Source organism: Uranotaenia lowii, chromosome 1 (genome assembly GCF_029784155.1).
Source record: "Uranotaenia lowii strain MFRU-FL chromosome 1, ASM2978415v1, whole genome shotgun sequence".
In the NCBI taxonomy this organism is placed as follows: Eukaryota; Metazoa; Arthropoda; class Insecta; order Diptera; family Culicidae; genus Uranotaenia; species Uranotaenia lowii.
This window is the reverse complement of record NC_073691.1, coordinates 12,810,071-12,821,947: the sequence shown is the minus strand read 5'-3', so window position 1 is coordinate 12,821,947 and position 11,877 is coordinate 12,810,071. Positions and strand designations below refer to the sequence as shown.

At 38.2% G+C, this 11,877-nt stretch overlaps 1 protein-coding gene across 1 annotated transcript; it reads left to right on the top strand.

Moving 5' to 3' along the window:
• Positions 1-6,250: 6,250 nt before the first annotated feature.
• Positions 6,251-9,402, top strand: LOC129752713 (H/ACA ribonucleoprotein complex subunit 4). The gene is made up of 4 exons (XM_055748487.1): positions 6,251-6,527; positions 6,632-7,959; positions 8,526-8,687; positions 8,750-9,402. The coding sequence occupies exons 1-4, from the start codon at positions 6,515-6,517 to the stop codon at positions 8,819-8,821; spliced, it is 1,575 nt and encodes a 524-aa protein (XP_055604462.1). The 5' UTR covers positions 6,251-6,514; the 3' UTR covers positions 8,822-9,402.
• The last annotated feature ends 2,475 nt before the right edge of the window (positions 9,403-11,877 follow it).

Sequence of the window (11,877 nt, the reverse complement as noted above, 5' to 3'; positions counted from 1 at the left end):
ACCTCGGACTCTACTGGCCGAGCAATCTAACGGGTTTTACCTGCCGGTGGGAAGGACCAAATATTAAACCTCGGACTCTACTGGCCGAGCAATCTGTCGCTTCCGGAGGTTTCCGCTGGGGTAAGTTTAAATTTCGGACCGTATTTGGAAAAGCAGTATTTTACAAAAGAACTCCTTGATTTATTTGAACGAGCAAAAAACACGTGTCAATTTTCTTCTCTCTGACGTATATGTGAAAATTTTATTCAAATCTGTCAATGCCTGCTACGATCAAATCTCGTTGTCGGCAACAATAGGACTCGCCATGGAAGAGACGGCACTTGCTTAAACATGAAACACAAATGCCCCAATATTCGAGAAAAGGAGATTCAAAAATAAAACTGCCATTGAATACAAATTTTTTATGTTTACTAACAAACGTAACGAGCTTACCACTTGCTTCCACTCGTCACCGCGCACTTCTCGCCTACTTACTGTTAAAGTCAGAAAACCTAGTAATAAAATAACCTTGGTGTGGAGCAAGGTTCTTAGATACACTAGGTTCTCCGACTTTCACAGTAAGTAGGCGAGGAGTGAGCGGGGCTCTCAATGAGTTTGTTTATTTTTTGCTCAGCTTTTCTGTGGTTTGTTCGTAAACAAACTTCATGAGTTCCGTATAGTTGCATAGCCTACATAGCCAAAATGGCTGAATCGGGAATTTGTTATTCGGGAACACCTTCTGAATATATACCCACCTTGGTGTGGAGGTGGTTTTTTGTTGTTGCTGTTGCTGTTTTCGCCAGCAATCGTTTGTGTTCGTGCAAAATTTGTTTGTATCGTGTGTGGGTGAGCATAGATCAAACAATCGTCGTTCAATAATCGAATTTGCACACGCCATTTGCTGATTTATGGCCCGCTATAGACTACACAACATTATGCACAAATGCCACGAAATTCGATGACATTCTGTCCCTGTGAATACGATTTGCATCGTGTATGGCACGGTTTGGGGCCGTTCAGATACCACGTGGACAGAAAAATGAGATTTTTGACCCCCTCCTCCCCCTCCGTGGACAAGCGTGGACATTTGACAAACCCCTACCCCCCTCCCCGGATGTCCACGTGGACAGATTCGAAATATTTTTTTTTAAATACCATAATTTGACGGCTTGAAAACACCACTTTTTGCCTTTTTGTTATTGAAATGGCTGATTTTGAAAAAAAAACGCATAAGAATTTCCTGATATAATATAATTGTAAAAATTTTAAATTTCTAAATTATCATATTCATCACTTACTTTCAAGTAGCTACTTATTGTTAAAACTTAAACTGGAAAGCTTTGCCATTTTAAGATTTTGATTTAAACTTCTTAATATTTATTCGCCTTTAGAGAATATTTTGAAAGTAAGAATGTCCACGTGGACATGACCCAAACCCCTACCCCCCTCTCCGTGGACAAGCGTGGACATTTCCATACCCCCTCCCCTCCTCAGTTGTCTACGTGGTATGTGAACGGCCGGTTGTATACTGTTTACCGGAATTCCATTTACCGGAAGTACCATTTACCGGAATACCATTTACCGGACTGTACTATTTACCGGAATTCCATTTACCGGACTATACCATTTACCGGAAAACCATTTACCGGACTATACCATTTACCGGAAAACCACTTACCGGAAGTCCCATTTACCGGAATTTCTTTGATACGTATAAATTTGGGTTGTACCCCAATTCCCCGAAAATTTACCATTTCTAAAAAAAAAATTCGCCTGAAGGACCATTTCCCAGAGTATTGAATATTTCTATACAAACTGGAATCCGAAAAAAAGAACTTGTTTCTAAAAAAGAGGGTTTAAAAATATTATTCTTTGCGGCAAAGCCGCAACCAACGAGGATGAAGGGGCAGAGGCGGCACAAAGCCGCCGAGGCTCCCAAATCCGAGGCGGCCGCCGACCCGCCGTCGGAAGCGGCGGCCCTATTACATTGGTCTAGGTCTGTCGGGGCTTCCTAGGTCTGCGTGAAAGCTAGGGGTGATCCCTTAGCCCCGTCCGCCACGCGACAGCGTGAAGGACAATATGTCTTTCAAGTTCGAACGCGCAGCGTGAGGAGTCGGATACTAAAAACGAAAACGGTTTTAAAAGCCACACTCACTGGTTATCATGAAATCAATTAAAGTACCCAAATCTCGACCAAAAATCATTCTGGACAAAAGTTCACGGGTAAACGGGATGCAATAATAGATTTGTTCTTAAAAATTCTTATTCCGGTAAATGGCATTCCGGTAAATAGTACATTCCGGTTAATGTCAGTCCGGTAAATGGTTCATTCCGGTAAATAGCAGTCCGGTAAACGGTTCATTCCGGTAAATGAATTTCCGGTAAATAGCATTCCGGTAAATGGTTTTCCGGTAAATGGAATTCCGGTAAACAGTATACAACCGAACGGCCCCTTTGAATGAGCGCGCAAACGGTTTGAGTACAATCGGTCGGGATCGAAATATTTTGTACAAACAACCCTCTGTGGCATGGTGTATGGTGCTGTTTGTACAAAATTCAGGCCAAACACTCAGTCCCCGCCGGGGTGGAGGTGGTTTTTTTATTGTTGCTTTTGCTGTGTTCGCCAGCAATCTTTTGTGTTCGCGTGAAATATGTATCGTGTATGGGCGAGTATAGAATCAAACAATCGTTGTGAAACAATCGAATTTGCACACGCCATTTGTTTAGTCTATGGCCCGTAGGTTTGCTGCTACTGCTGCTGCCCGCATAAATAAAGATTGTAACCAAACGATTTCTTTAATAGTCAAACGATGATTTGAGGAAGCGTAAAAAAACTTTTAGCAAACGATTATGGAAACTGTAAAATACATTGCTGGAATCGTGAATTTCAAAATGATTGTATTTTAAATATGTTGTTAGGTTATGTAACTGTTTAAAACCGTTAAAACATTTATATGGAGGAACTGTTAAACAAACAGTTTAGATAACGTCCAAAAATCGCTCATGTAAACATATTTTGCTCTTCAAACTGTTATTGTTGAAGTAATTCTTGAAGTACGTTTATAATGAGACATTTACGGTTGAAGTCTTGAAACGACTCGTCATAACGTTCAACAACGCTATGCGTACGTTAATTGCAACCGTGCGTGAATAGCTAGAATTTTCGGATTGAGAGAGAAACAAATGGTTCCTGGGTACATTGGTTTTAATTACATTCTCATTTTATTTCGTTCCTTTTTAAACATAAAATAGAAGCTCGTCTCTCATATTTGAATGCCATCCAGTGTTAAGAACCCTTACGGCTTGGGCTACGTCGGGAGATGGGATAGTAGCTGGCATCCATAACCTGAAAGAAGCAAAAAAAAAAGTTCTCAATTTCTCATATTTCTATTGAAATTGTAAAATTCTGTTTTGCTACCTTGTTTGATTGGAATTTTGCAGAATTATAAATTACACCTACCTATTGAAAACAGGAATCCGATTCTCCCACGGCAGTCTTGGTGGTAAAATTTCCACGAGCATCGTCACTGCCTTAGCCGGATGTTTAGCTAATTTTATGAGCCTCCTGGCTCCGTAATTCAGGTGGTAGCTGTTGAAAATGTAGAAGTTTTTGGAAGGTTGTAGCTGGCCTTCCATTCAAACATTCGAAACGACGTCCTCCGTGATCCTCCGATCCTATTTCTGTTGTGTTGTGGACAGTGGAATACCAGGCGAGCGAGGTGTGAAAAAAGCCGAATTTAAACGCGACAAAAGAAAATTGTTGTTGTTTTTTTTCCGGAGCAGCAACACGAACGACATCAAACAGTCAGTGGTGCTAAGTTTAAAGATTTTTCAAAATATAGACTTTTTATTCTCTTCTTTGTTGAATTAACTTATGATGAAGGAGAAAAGATTTATAGATCAAAAATATTATATTTTTTAATGTCTTAACTTCTTTAATGAGGTTGAAATTTGTTTTAAACTGATTAAAAATTAATGTGCAATCATACCCAAGTAACCATGAGCACTATAATAGCACTTAATTTCTAACTTGTTAGATCAGAGAAGCTCATAAGCTGATAATTCTTGGGTATGTCTGCATTGTTGAATCTTGTCAATTCCAAAATCAGTACCTAAATTTAAAAAAAAACACAAAATAACTTCAATAATGATGTACTATCATTTAAAATGTTGCTTTCAAATTTAGTTATTGTCGTAGAAACACTCTAGAGTTGTATCAGAATATGAGAAATTAAAAAGATATTTTCATTATTGTGTACTGATTTTTGTGCAAACCATGTGGCATCTCTGACCGGCGTTTCGTCAATTTTCGACGTAAATTTGACAGAAGGATTGAACGGTATGGGTAACGGTTCGAGGTCATTTTTACGATTAATGAAAATTTGAAGGAAACCGTCAAACCATTCTATCACCGTTCAAGCTACTATCACTCTTTCATATAAACGTTCATGTTTCGTTGTTAGCGTTTTCGAAGTAAAGTTTAATAGAACATCTGCGTTTTCAGGGACAATCACTTTTTCTGGAGCCGTCGATGTATGGTATAGAATATTTGAGATATAGTTTTTTAGTATGCGGGTGGTCGGATTCTTTCCTTGCTGCATTATTTTACGGCGTTCGAAGGCCTTGAGTATCGATTTAAAAACGCTTCAAAATAAGAATTTGAAATAATGACGGTTGATATTCTCATTATCCCTCTGTATACACTTGTTTGCTTATGGAATCCATAGCGAATTTGCTACACAGTAAACGAAAATAAACGAGTTCGGTAATTATTTTACCGAAATCCTATATATCTCGCGTGAGCTTTCATTACGTCGAATGAAACAAAATTTGAAAAACTGAGATATTCCCTAAAAAAGCTTCATTATAACATTATCTACCTATATGATTAATGAAACAATTAATTTAAACCCTTTTAATGCATAAAATTTAAGACTTTCAAAATGACGAATGAAACAAAACCGTGCTTGCCCATTTCAATGTTGCTTACGTCCCTTCTTCTAAACGGCGAATGTGCAGAGGAAGAAAAACCTAGCACATTCGCTATGGATTCTATGAGGAAACAGTGTATACAGGTAGAGGTAATCAGAATATCAACCTGGCAATATTATTTCAGATTCTTGTTTTCAGGTGTTCTTAAATCGATACTCAAGGCTTTCGTACGATGTACAATAATGCAGCAAGGAAAAGAAACCGAACAGCAGCAGTAGCAGCAAACCTAACAACTAACAGCAGCAGGCTGATCGGCAGCAGCCTGCTGCTATTAGTCACCCAATCACCCAATTCACACTTTTATTACGCATTCACTAATAAATTCACCGCTACACTCGATAATTCACTGTTAACATTCACTATGCCAAAAAAATTTGGAAAATTTACCGGTAATTGCCTCAGAAACATTTGGGCGTAAGTGCAAGTTGAACGAATCAAAGGACGAATGAGACAAATTTCCCCTCCAGCTGATCGGCAACAGAAAGCTGATCAGCAGCAGCGAGTTGGTTTGATCGATGTCGCACCCGATTCACACATTTCATTATGCATTTACTCACCAATTTACCGTTACACCACTTATTAAACAGCCACTACGCCGAGAAAATTGAAAATTTTCCATAGTATTTTCATCAGAAACATTTGGGCGTATGTGCAAGTTGAACGAATCAAAGGACGAAAGAAAAGAGACGAATGAAACAAATTTCCCCTCCAAACGACGAATGTGTTCAGACGTATGAACGATTTATGTTTGAATATGTCGTATGTTCCTATTATGATTAAAAAATAGCTCTAAAAATTGCAAAAAATTAAATTCATCATGTGGAATATCTGACACAATTAGTTTCCATGAATGTTGCGTATTTTTTGAAGGGTTATCGGCGAAGGAATAAAAATAGGATTTGAAAAACCCTCTTCAAATTTCAGAAGCGTTTTTCTCGGTTCGGTGTTTCTGTTTCATTCGACGTAATGAAAGCTCACGCGAGATATACAGCGTGTTCGTAAAATGATTTTTTGGGTGATGCATCGATTTTTTTGGTAGATGTCAAATCACCTTCCAATATTTTTGCATACAGTTTGTTTAATTTACGAACGCCAGCATCGATAGAAAAAATCACTTCGAAGAAAAAATCAATTTACGAACACCCCGACAATATCCCGGTTTGGGGATTCAGCGACAAAATGTATGAGGTTAATATCTAAGCGTGAATTTTCTCCTGGAGTGCGGCCCACACCACAAAAAGTAAACAAAGTGCTGTCAGCTGCAATCGCACGCTCTCTCACAACAAACACCTAACCTCAAAACAAAAGCGTTCTCACATTTGGCCGCACGCGTGTTTTGCTCCGTTCGAGTCCGCAGCTCAATATTTTGATATAGGCCAGGAAGGGGCGATCCGTTTGTTTCTCCAGTGAAAACCGGTACGAATGGCGTGTTAGTTTATCTGGAAAAGTGTCGCATTGCTAGGAGAATCGTGGGAAAGTGTTTGAAAAGCACAGAATTTTCTGTGTCTGTCCTTGATTTAGGTGCATTTTGAGCAGCTTGAAAATGTCGGACGTTGGTAAGTATCGAAATGAGCTTCGTTTTTTGCCTGTGAAACACGCGGTTGTTGGGTTTTGGATTTTTTTTTTCAAATGTAAAAGCGACTTCCTATTTCTCTTCTAGAAATGGGATCTCCGATCATCAAGAAGGAGAAGAAAAAGAAGAAGATTAAGCAGGAACCGGGTGCCGAGATAGAGAATCTGGGAGAGATTCAGAAGTCGGGAGACTTCCAAATCAAGCCATCTTCGGCCATTGCCAAATTGGATACGTCTAAATGGCCACTGTTGTTAAAAAATTTCGATCGGTTAAACGTCCGGACCAATCATTATACTCCGTTGCCATTTGGATCGTCACCGTTGAACCGAAAGATTAAAGACTACGTAACGTCCGGGTTCATTAATTTGGACAAACCATCCAATCCAAGCTCCCATGAAGTGGTAGCTTGGATAAAGAAAATCTTGAAGGTGGATAAAACAGGTCATTCCGGTACTCTGGATCCGAAGGTCACCGGATGCTTGATTGTGTGCGTCGATAGAGCCACACGATTGGTAAAGAGTCAACAGAGTGCCGGAAAGGAGTATGTGGCTGTATTTAAGCTTCATTCTGCTGTCGAATCGATTGCCAAAGTTAATCAGGGTCTGGAGAAACTCCGGGGAGCTTTGTTCCAGCGACCACCGTTGATTTCAGCTGTAAAGCGGCAGCTTCGCGTTCGTACAGTATATGATTCAAAATTGCTGGATTACGACCAGCAGCGGAACATGGGTGTGTTCTGGGTGAGCTGCGAGGCAGGTTCCTATATTCGTACCATGTGCGTACATCTTGGTTTGGTCACCGGGGTAGGAGGTCAAATGTTGGAGCTTCGACGTGTTCGTTCCGGAATCCAATCCGAAAAGGACGGCATGGTGACCATGCATGATGTTCTGGATGCTCAGTACCTTTACGAAAATCATAAAGACGAGTCCATGCTCAGAAGAGTCATCAAACCCTTGGAGGGTCTTCTGATCGGACACAAACGTATCATCATGAAAGACAGTTCGATCAATGCCGTTTGCTACGGAGCGAAAATAATGATTCCCGGAGTGCTTCGCTACGAAGACGGCATTGAGCTGGACCAGGAAATCGTCATTGTGACGACCAAGGGAGAAGCCATCGCCCTGGCCATTGCCCTCATGACAACGGCTTCGATGGCCAGCTGTGATCACGGAGTCTGTGCCCGGATCAAGCGTGTCATCATGGAACGGGACACGTACCCGCGCAAGTGGGGCTTAGGACCGAAGGCATCGATGAAGAAACAACTGATTGCCGCCGGAAAGCTGGACAAGTACGGCAAACCGAACGATAAAACTCCCAGGGAATGGCTGACCGGGTACTCGGATTACAGCAAACCGGCTGCACCGAAAGCTACCAATGGCGATGGAGCCGGTGCTGAAGATGAAATGACCGGAGGAAAGGTGAGTTGAGACTTCTCAAACACATACCTATATCATGGAACGAAGGAAACAGCAACTTAAATTTCAATAATTAAAAAACCTGCGTGATGCACCTGGCCTAGAAGATAGACTTGCGACAAACATTTCTTAAATTATTAAAACTCGATTTGAAAGCTTAAAAAAATTATCAGTGTTCTAAGGAATCGTTCTAAACTTTCATCCCCCGATCAACGAATTTGAATTTCGAGACACTTTGAAAAAAATGTTGGAAGCCCTTAATGATAAATCATCCATCATTTTTTATAGACGAACCTTTTCGGTATTATTAGTTATTGACAAATTTGTGGTGACGTAAAGGCCACAAGAGATAAAAAACCAATTACCTTTTTGTCCGAACCAAAATTTATACTTTTTTATTATCACTAAAATGTCATTTGAAGAAAAGTACAAAAGACTCATCAGCTTTACAGAATTTTAAGTTTTTGACGACAAAACGTGTTATAGTTCATCTATTTTTCACAAACATTTGCACAAAACAAATTCAGAGTAAGAATTTTTAAAAATTCCATTGTTTCAAAATCTTCTAGCGCAAATTGAGCGTCGGCAGTGCTGGCGATGTTTCGTTGAACAACTCTGCGGTGGGCGGCGATGATGCTGCCGGGGAAAAGAAGAAAAAGAAGAAGAAGAAGCACAAGAGCGATGAGGATGAAGCCACTGCTGCACCCGCTGAAGCTGAGGAATCGGCAGAGGTTAGTTTAAAATTTGTTCGCTCATTTTGGTACATTCCATAAACCTTTTTTTAATTTTCCAGCCCACCGAAGGTAAGGAAAAGAAAAAGAAGAAGAAAAAGGATAAACATCAGGACCAGGAAGCGGCCGAATAAGGGGGAACGCCTCTTCTAGACAAGTGCTACTTCATTTGATATCTCGCAATATCTTTACTGATATCCTTCTTTTAACCGTTATCCACATGGTTGCAAATCAATTTCAACGAAGATAGTTTGGCATGTTTTACCCAAACATGAATGGGTAGGATACCATTTTACAATAAGTAATACATTCAATTTTATGGAGAGTCAAACCGGTTGGCATTATGCATTTCAAGTGTATTCGATTGTATGATACACGTTCAACCCAACGTTTACCTTTGCTATACGAAAGGGTAAATAATGTTTGCCCAAACACCTCAGGATCAGGCATTATTGAGCAATTCAGGATTTAAATACAGTGTTCTTAGACGAGAGATGAAACAATCATAGGCCGTTGATTGTTGAAACCCCTTAGAGTATTGGTTGAAACAACAGAAGTAAAAACCAGGATGGGGACTTATCGGAATCCCCGCAAAAAGTAGATCTACAAAGAAGTCGCCAGATCAAATCCAACATTATTTTCTTGTTTCCTAAGACAAAGTTTGTTTTTACCTTTGAGATATACTAAGAATTATATTGTAAACTAAAAAACCAAATAGATTGGAGTTTTTTTTTTATTTTTAAAACTATCCGAACATTAAACTTATTCCTTCCTTTTATTTCTTTAATCATTAATTATCATAGATTGATAAATCATCAATTAATCAAGGTAAACTGAATCCGCAATGAGCCAGTTACGACGTTTCAATAATCTTATTCGTAAAAAAATGAATTCGAGGGAAGCAGCGCATATCCTTTCAACTTGAATAAAAAAAAATTTCATTTTAGTCAAATTTATATAGCGAAAAATTCGCTTCAAATTTGGTATAATATTAAATGATGAATCTGAACATAGGGGCTTAATCTGCACGGCGCTTGATGTTAGCTGCGATTTTTTTTTAAATTCGACGTTCGGTAAATGACCATTTCGTAAAATAACTGTCTTACGGTAAAAACACCGATTGTTCTGTAGAAATTCTTAAAATAGTTTTAAATTCGGTAAAATTACCAGTTTTTCGTTAGAAAATTAAAACTAAATTGTTTTGTTATAAGTAAGTAACTGAAAAATAATTAAGATATGAAATATTTGCCAAGCGAAGTACATGTAAATTTCCTGATTTTAACGCATCTTATCCACTCGAGTAGTTAATAATCATTTAAATATCGACCTTTTAATCGTCGATTACTCTGTGCCGTTTATTCTGGATAATGCCGGGAAACTTAATTTATACAATGGACATTATGTAACAAATCTCTCATGAAGAACGGATGGTGTTTAATGCCTTTTTGCCATTTAATTGCCATTCTATAAAAATGAAAATCGAATACATTTGATCTCCTTTTTAAATGTTTTTTATTTAAAATCTCTTATAAAAATCTTGAAAACCCTCAGCTAACTCATTGAGTAAAATGGCCTACTTGGACTGTATATTGATCTTGGCTATTCCGATGTGATCTGAATGAACTCAGGAAGCTAAAAAATATGTTTTTGATGTTGTTCCGGATTTTCCTTAGGATCTTACTACGATCCATAGTTCTTTCGAAAATCTCGAAAATCGCCGCTTTCTCCAACTTTCTGTATTGTGACCGAGCTTTAAAAAAATCAGTGTTGTCATTCAAATTTTCCCTAAATTTTTGAAAGTTTTTTTTATTCTTTTTGATATATTCAAGCAGCATTAAAAATATTCAAAATAACTTAAAATTGTTGATTTTGGAAGGCGGAGAATATTAGGGAAGTTTGTTTCAGAAAACGTTAGATTTTGGCACATGTGCCACATTAACACTAAACGTACCGGAGGCGGTCAAATGACGGTTTTTGAACTTTAAACGATGATTACGCCTTATATAATTGTTTTTTCGCAAATTTAACGACAGGACTATTTTTGTTTTTGAAATGCAAGTATTTTTGCGTTTTTAAATTTTTTTTAAGTGTTACGGTTTTCGAATAACGTATGTGATATACCTATTCATACCGCGAGCGGTCAAATGACGGCAAACACCGTTTTCGCTAAAACTCCCTTGTTTCTCAACCGATTTCTACCAAATTTAAAGTTTTGAATAGCTTATAATTCGACTCAAATATGTTTCTCAGACAATTTTCAACTACAATCAATAACTTTAAAGTTATTTACAGTACAAGAAAAATTTTATGAAAAAAACATGCTTCAGGAAAAGGGTTGTAAATCAGTTATTAAGTGCTCGAAAAAAATTTTACTTAGTGCCTGAGAAAGCTGAAGTTAGAAGCTATATGTTGCGCATATGGAAATTTTTTTTGAAAATTTTCTAAGATCATGGCCACAAAAAATGTAAAAAAGTTGTGTAAAACCCGTACTTTTCAATCAATCGACCGCCAAAGCTGTTCCTGTTACAGTAGAAAATTTTGAAAAAGTGAATTGAAAAGTAGACGTAATTTGTCACATTTTGGCATCTTTAGATTTTTTGAAATACGAAGTACATAATTTATGACGACTTTTCAAAGGTAGCTGTTTTTCGAACTTTTTATCATTTTGGATTTTCTAAGACAATTCCTACACCTAAGCTCAGCTTTGCACTGGATTTTGAGTATGTTAACGTATAGTTTAGGCAATAAAACTATATGCAAAAGAAAGCTTATTTCATACCGGTTCTAGTGGTGTAACTGCATTGGCGGTGCAATGCTTGGCAAAAATATGATAAATAAAACAGTGAACTAGTTTCTGAATTTTTAGAAGTCAGCACAAATTCTTGCTTGGCAGACGGGCGTAGTGGGTGGTAATATCTCAAAGCTATTTTGCACACGAATACGGGTGAAAGGAAACGAAAAAATAAACGAGCATTCGCTCAAATTTTCTGGTTTTACTTTCAGAAATATATTTATTTTATTTTTGTCAAGCATCGCACCGCCAATGCAGTTACATCACTAGAACCGGTATGAAATTTGCTTTCTTTTGCATATAGTTTTATTGCCTAAACTATACGTTAACATACTCAAAATCCAGTGCAAAGCTGAATTTAAGTGTAGGGATTGTCTCAGAAATCCAGATTCATAAAAA